The following is a 6,599-nucleotide window of genomic DNA, read 5'->3' on the forward strand; positions in this document are numbered from 1 at the left end:
ATTTACAATCTTTATCATTTTTTAAGAAATATTTTAAAATTGATCTTTAGAGAGGAAGGGAGAGGGGAAGCGAGAGAAACATCTATGTGAGAGCAAAAAACCATTCAGCTGCCTCTTGCACACCCCCTGCTGGGGGTCAAGCCTGCAGCCTGGGCATGTGCCCTGATTGGGAATCAAACTGGCAACCTTTTGGTGCACAGGACAGTGCTCAACCAACTGAGCCACACTGGCCAGGGCTACAGTGTTTATCATTTTTAAGTGTACAGTTCAATGGCATCAAGCGCGTTCACATTGTTCTGTAGCCATCACCATCGTCCATCTCCAGAATTTTCTCATCTTCGCAAATGAAAACTGTCCCCATTAACAGCTCCCCATTCCCCTTCTCCAGCTCCTGGCACCCACCATTCTTTCTGATTTTGATTTTGATGGCTCTAGGCACCTCACACGAGTGGAATCATACAGTATTTGTTTTTTTGTGGCTGGCTTATTTCACTTAGCACGATGTCCTCAAGGTTCATCCTGTTGTAACTCGTGTCAGTTTCCCTCCTTTTTAAGGCCGGATTCTATTCCATTGTGTGTCAATACCACATTTTGTTTATCCACCTAATTATCCATAGGTGGACACTTGGTTATGTCCTTTTTTAGCTGTTGTGAATAATACTGCTACAGCAGATTTCAACCAGTGCCCAGCAGGGCCTCACTGTCCAGAGCTCCTGGGTACCCTGGGGGGCCTTGCTTTGGGGATCACTCCCAGGATTCCCTTTGTACACAAGTTTGGCATCTTGCCCTGGATTCTCCCTCTAACCTCCTCTCTTCTGGAAAGGATCCTCCGTGGACAGCTGTTTTCTTTCTCTGGCTGAGAGGGGAAGGAGGGATGAGGCTGTCAGGGGCTGTGGTTTGTGGAACAAGTGATGCATGTTTTTTGTTTCCCCCTCACCCCATCCCTGTGACAGATTACTATAGCCCCGAGATGCTGGGTCTGAAGACAGACCAAGAGGTCCTGGGGGAGCTGGTGAGAACCAAGCTGCCAGCGGTGGCGGCCCTGATGGATGGGCACGGTGTCCTGTGGACTCTGGTCGTGTCACGCTGGTTCATCTGCCTGTTTGTGGACATCCTGCCTGTGGAGGTGAGCGTGTTGCAAGCCTCCCTGGGCCCAGGGCTGGCTCAGGTGACCATGCAGTGATGCGCCATTTCTGTTTCTCTGCAGACGGTACTTCGAATCTGGGACTGTTTGTTCAACGAAGGTTCAAAGATTATCTTCCGGGTGGCTCTGACCTTGATTAAGCAACACCAGGCTTTTATTTTGGAAGCCACCAGTTTTGCAGACATTTGTGAGAAGTTCAAGGAGATCACCAAAGGGAGTTTTGTGACTGAATGTCACACCTTTATGCAGGTGAGTATCTGGCTGTGCTCAAACCTGTGCTCTGCTCTATTCCATTTGCCTGGCCTGGTTGTCCTGACTTTGCACACTTGTCGGGCAAAGCATCTGTCCCTTTTTCCTTTGGATCTCTGCCTCAGCTGGGTCCCTTCATCCGTCCCCTCTCAAGCAAGTCCTGAGGAGGGGCTCCAGATCCTTCTAGGCCCACATCTTCTAGAGCCTGGGGCTTGCAGATGTGTGGGGCCACCTACCTGGAGTCCAGTGGCTGCTGCCCTTCCTCCTGTGCCATCAGCTGTGAAGTGGCTTAACTCAAGGTGGACAGGGTCCAGTGCCTATGGGACACCCTATAGGGCTAGTTCAAGTTCACTGGCACGGAAGCATTAAGGGTGTGAGTACTCAACTTGTCTAATCTGAACTTTAGTTCCTCTGGGTCCGGGAGCCCGGGAGGTGGCAGAGTTCTCTGAGGACTGGAGCCCCTGCCAAGCCTGCTGCCTGTGTATCTGATCTCACAGGGCTTTCCTATTGACTCAGTCTACAGGAGGTCTCCTCTTTCTCCTGGTCCTAGTGGGGTTGCAGGCTATGTAGATGACTCAGACCTGCTGAAGGAATGAAGTGGGAGCTGTGTTTGACAGGCCTTTCTGAGGAGGCCTCAGAGCTGGGATGGGCTCAGATGGTAAGGCAGGTTTTAGGTGGGCTAGTGGGAAGAGGGCAAGAGCCAGGAGCAGAACCCAAAGCTTGAATGGCTGTGGTGGGAGGTGATGAGTGCTAGCGCCCAAGCAGCCTTGATCTAGAGGGCCGGGCCCCCTGGCTTTTCCTGTTTCCATTTGAAATAATTACAAATTCAATGGAGGTAGCAGAGGGAATGATGGCTGCATCCAAGTGGTGCATTGTTTAGATGCCTGGGAAGGCCAGGTGCTTCTCCGAGGGTAGCAGGCACGGATACTGGACAGCTCCTGGGAGTGAGAGAAAACCCAGGGCCTCCATCCTGGGGCTACAGCTGGGAGGGGGTTCTGCTTCCACATGGCCTCAGGAGACAACCTCCCGTTTAGCTGCTGTGGTGGGGAATAGTGGTCACAAGGGTTGCACGCATCCTCTAAATGGCCTGTGGGTGGGTGGGCGAGAGCGCTGACATTTCAGCTAGTACCAAGCCCTGCTCACTTGCCAGCAGCCTCAGTAAAGAGAAGATGGGGATGACCGATGAGAAACGTCGGACAAAAACCTCTGACTCCTCTGGAGGCTTGTTGGGTAGAGCTGGAGCTGGTCACCTATGGCAGAATGTGCCTCCAGAGGGGTAACTTCTTGGCCCTTGGAAATCGTTAGGCCAGCTGGTGGCCTCTTGGCGGGAATGTTACAGGGCAATTCAAGCAGCAGATGGCAGGATCATGCTTCTTCTAGGCCTTGAGTCTGTGATTGTATGTTGGAGCTGGTAGGAGCCCAACACTGAACTTGGACAGAATCATAGCTCACCCTCACCTGTACCACTGCTGGCAGGTTTTATGATTCCTTTTAGACTCAGGTCGCTCATTTATAATATAATAGGGATGAGTTAATAATAGGTCTTGCATCCTAGGGATGTTTAGGGTATTGTTTTAATGAGATATAATTCCCATACCATAAAATTCACCCTTTGAACAGTTCAGAGTCCGAGTTCCATTACCTGGTTTGTTATCTAGTTCCAGAACATCATCGCCCTGAAAAGGAGCCCCCGGACCCTTTCCCACTCCCATCCCTGGGCAACCACCAGTCTACTTTGTCTCTAAGGATTTCTCTCTTCTGGACTTTTCACATAAGTAGAACCAATGTGTGCCTTTTTGTGTTGATTTTTTTCAGCATAATGCTTTCAAGGTTGTTCAGCTTTAACTAGTACTAAGTTATGCCAATGTTTATCAGAGTACCTTGCACACAGTAAGTGCTCAATAAGCACTAGTATTTATTACATGTTTTTATTGATTTCAGAGAGAGGAAGGGAGAGGGAGATAGAAAAATCAATGATGAGAAAGCCATTGATCGGCTACCTCCTGCATACCCCCTACTGGGGATCGAGCCTGCAACCTGGGCATGTGTCCTGACCGAGAATTGAACCGTGACCTCCTGGTTCATAGGTTGATGCTCAACCACTGAGCCACGTCGGCTGGGCAGTGCTAGTATTCATAAATACTAAGGCCAGCGAGGTGACTGATCTGTGAGCCAGTTGCAGGTGGGCAGGCTGGTCCATGGTGGGACCTTGCCTGTGTCACGGCCCAAAGGCACTCTGGCCCTGTGAGCTTGAGGGAAGCACAGAGGATCATGAAGACACTGGGTGGGTTTCCCCAGTCTACCCCATTCGAAATAAAAATGCTGTGTATCATTGTACAGGATAGATGTAGCCATTCAAGGGAAGATGGGAGGGAAACAGCCCTAGTACAGTCACTATTTTCTCAGTGATTTCTACAAAATTGTATATGTATTTCTGTATTAAGAGCACATCTGTACAGCAATTGCAGTTCATACGTCAAACCTTTCTGAAATCCTAAAATAGAATCTCTAGAGTTTCATGGTGAATAAAACCGTGATTTCATATTGGAGCTCAGTGGAACATTAATGCGAAGATGACAGTTGAACTGGAACATCCTGGTGCATCTCAGTGGATTTCACTTACTTTCCCCTTTTCAGGAATGTGGCCAGTCAGCACGCAAACATTCTACCCTAATCTTAGGTGCTGTGTATTACAAAACTACAGAATTTCAGAAATGTAATTCCTTTAAAAAAAAAAGTCTTTTTAATGACTAGCCTTTACACTTGGCCTAATTTATAACTGTGAATTTCTCAGTAACTGCACAAATAATTAAAATAAAAGATGCGGTGGCACATCAGCCAGCTTAAACTGTGTTCTCATGTCAATCATTAACAACTGGCCTCTGGAGTCCCGCCTGCTGGCTCTCTGTTCTGCCTCCCTCCCCAAGACACCTTTTCTTCTCATGGTGAAGTAGTTCTCTTACTAGAAATGAGTCTGAGTCTCTTCCTGCTTCCACTTCTCAAATCTGGTTTCTTATACTTTACTTAGTCTGCTCATGAATGGCCTGACCAGCTTCAGAGCTGCTACAGGATACAACAGTTAAAGGGTCTAAATGCAAAAACAGAACATGGGCAACAGAAGCAAAAATACACGTCAAACTTAAAAACTTATGTGTAGCTAAGGAAACCAACAACAGTGACCAGAAAAAATATTTGCAAAGCACGTATCTGCTAAGAGTTACTATCTAGAATTTATTAAGAACTACTTGGGACTGAGGGCTGTCTTCCCTTGATGTGCAGGAGGCCTGTGGTCTTATGTCCATCTGACATAGCCTAGCCTCTAACGGGGCAGCTAAGGTAAACATTTTTGGTTTGTTATTAAACCAATTCCGTTTCTCTTCCAGAAAATATTCTCAGAACCTGGAAGCTTGTCCATGACCACCATCACCCAGCTTCGAGAGCGCTGCAGGGCCAAGCTGCTGGTGCAGGGCTGACTTGGACAGTCTCCCCTCTGCACTGACTGACCGTGAGGCTTCATTCCCAGAGTTGACCAATTTTTACTACTTTCCTTTTTAGTGCTGTAAATACTTGACATCTCTACACTTTCGTCATGAATTTTTTAAAAAGAGCGATTTAAAATCATGTCATTCTGTAACTGATGAGCTATGAAGTCAAATTTCTGAAGATATATTTTTACCTGAGACAGTAATATATAAAATGTGAGATGTGTGTTTGTATTTAATAAATATGTCAACAACCTATGAGTTCATTATTAGCTTGCCAGCTGACTGAAAATTAAAACCAAGACAGTTAACTGTCATTAGTGTTACTAATGCCAATTAAATATTGTTCTATTGCTTTCTGTGGCAGAACATTTACCTTCATATGAGGTTTGTAACAGGTATCAAGTGACTTCTCTTTAGACAGGTAATGTTTTAAAAGATTTTTAAAACTTGATTTTTAGATTTTTATTGAGAGGGAGGAGAGAGACACTGATGTGAAACATCGATAGGTTGTCTCCTGCATGACCCTGTACGGGGGATCGAGCCCACAACTGGGGCATGTGCCCTAACCGGAAATGGAACCGGCAACCTTTTGGTGCACGGGACTATGCTCAACCAACTGAGCCACACCAACCAGGGCTAGAAAGGTAATTTAAAAAAATGATTCTAAAAATTGTATCACACGAAGAGTCTCATTTGGGCCCATGAGTGCTTGATGCAGCCGCCTCTTCCTGGACCCCTGGAAGGACAAGACGTACCTGGTGAGACCCTGTCCTCTCTGGGTTTGAGGACATGAACCTCCCACCTAGACCCATCTCACCATCCTGAACCCTGATGCGTGGTACTGTCTCTGAGAAACCCCACTGCCTGGGCAGGCTAAGCCCTGCATGGGAGAGGCAGGGGCAGGTTGGGACGGGGCGGGCAGAAACATGGGGGAAAGAGGAGACAGGTAGAGACAGGTGGACATGCTGAGCAGGGCAGATGGGAGTCATGTGGGGGCACTCAGGAGCAGTTGGCCTGCTTCTCCTCGTCCCCCCACTTGGCCCAGTGGCCCCAAGTTTGCCTGCCCTGCTCTGCAGTGTGACCTGAAAACATCTCTTGATTTCTACAAAATATGTTCTTCAATTTACAAACATATCCATCTGCATCCCACATCTATACGGCGATCACCTGTCAGTGGTGAGTTTCACCCCTAAAGGGAGGCAGTTAATGGATCTGAGTGATGGAGGCCTTGCCTGATGGCAGCAGCCTGGGTTGACCCCATCCTCACTCATCTCTAGCTGTGGCCATCATGGAAATGCCTTCCCCCATGGCCACTGATGAAACTGGACCAAGACCAAAATAGCATGCTAATGTCCCATTCCACTTTAGACGTTGTCATTGGGAGGAAACAATGGCTTGGATGAATTGCCGAGCTTGGGGAACCCGCCCCCCACAAGAAATAGCCGAGCATGTGGGTCATTGGCATGGGACTGGCACAGATGCCCAGAGTGGCCTCAGAGCTTCTAGTCTGGACACTTCAACACCAGCTGTGTGGTCCCAAGCCTTTCACTCCCAGGAACTGAGGCACCCACCCTGGACAGGATAACTTGGAGCTGCACCTGATGAACCAGCCAGTGGGGCTTCCCCTGGAAGGAACCCAGTGATGGAGGTCCCCCTTCTTGAAATGTAAGCAGCTGTACCTCTAGGGCATGGCCCCATCACCTGCCCAGGCACTGAAGCTT

The 6,599-nt window shown here is 48.2% G+C and overlaps 1 protein-coding gene across 1 annotated transcript in view; it reads left to right on the top strand.

Moving 5' to 3' along the window:
* Window positions 1–5,131, top strand: part of GRTP1 (growth hormone regulated TBC protein 1) — a 29,014-nt gene extending 23,883 nt beyond the window's left edge. The window contains exons 6-8 of the mRNA XM_016212894.2: window positions 954–1,126; window positions 1,208–1,393; window positions 4,777–5,131. Of these exons, the coding sequence (XP_016068380.1) occupies window positions 954–1,126; window positions 1,208–1,393; window positions 4,777–4,866 (449 nt within the window). The 3' untranslated portion in view covers window positions 4,867–5,131. The remainder of the gene's footprint in view (window positions 1–953; window positions 1,127–1,207; window positions 1,394–4,776) is intronic.
* The last annotated feature ends 1,468 nt before the right edge of the window (window positions 5,132–6,599 follow it).

The sequence above is a fragment of the Miniopterus natalensis genome, chromosome 2 (assembly GCF_054644295.1).
Source record: "Miniopterus natalensis isolate mMinNat1 chromosome 2, mMinNat1.hap1, whole genome shotgun sequence".
Lineage (NCBI taxonomy): Eukaryota > Metazoa > Chordata > Mammalia > Chiroptera > Miniopteridae > Miniopterus > Miniopterus natalensis.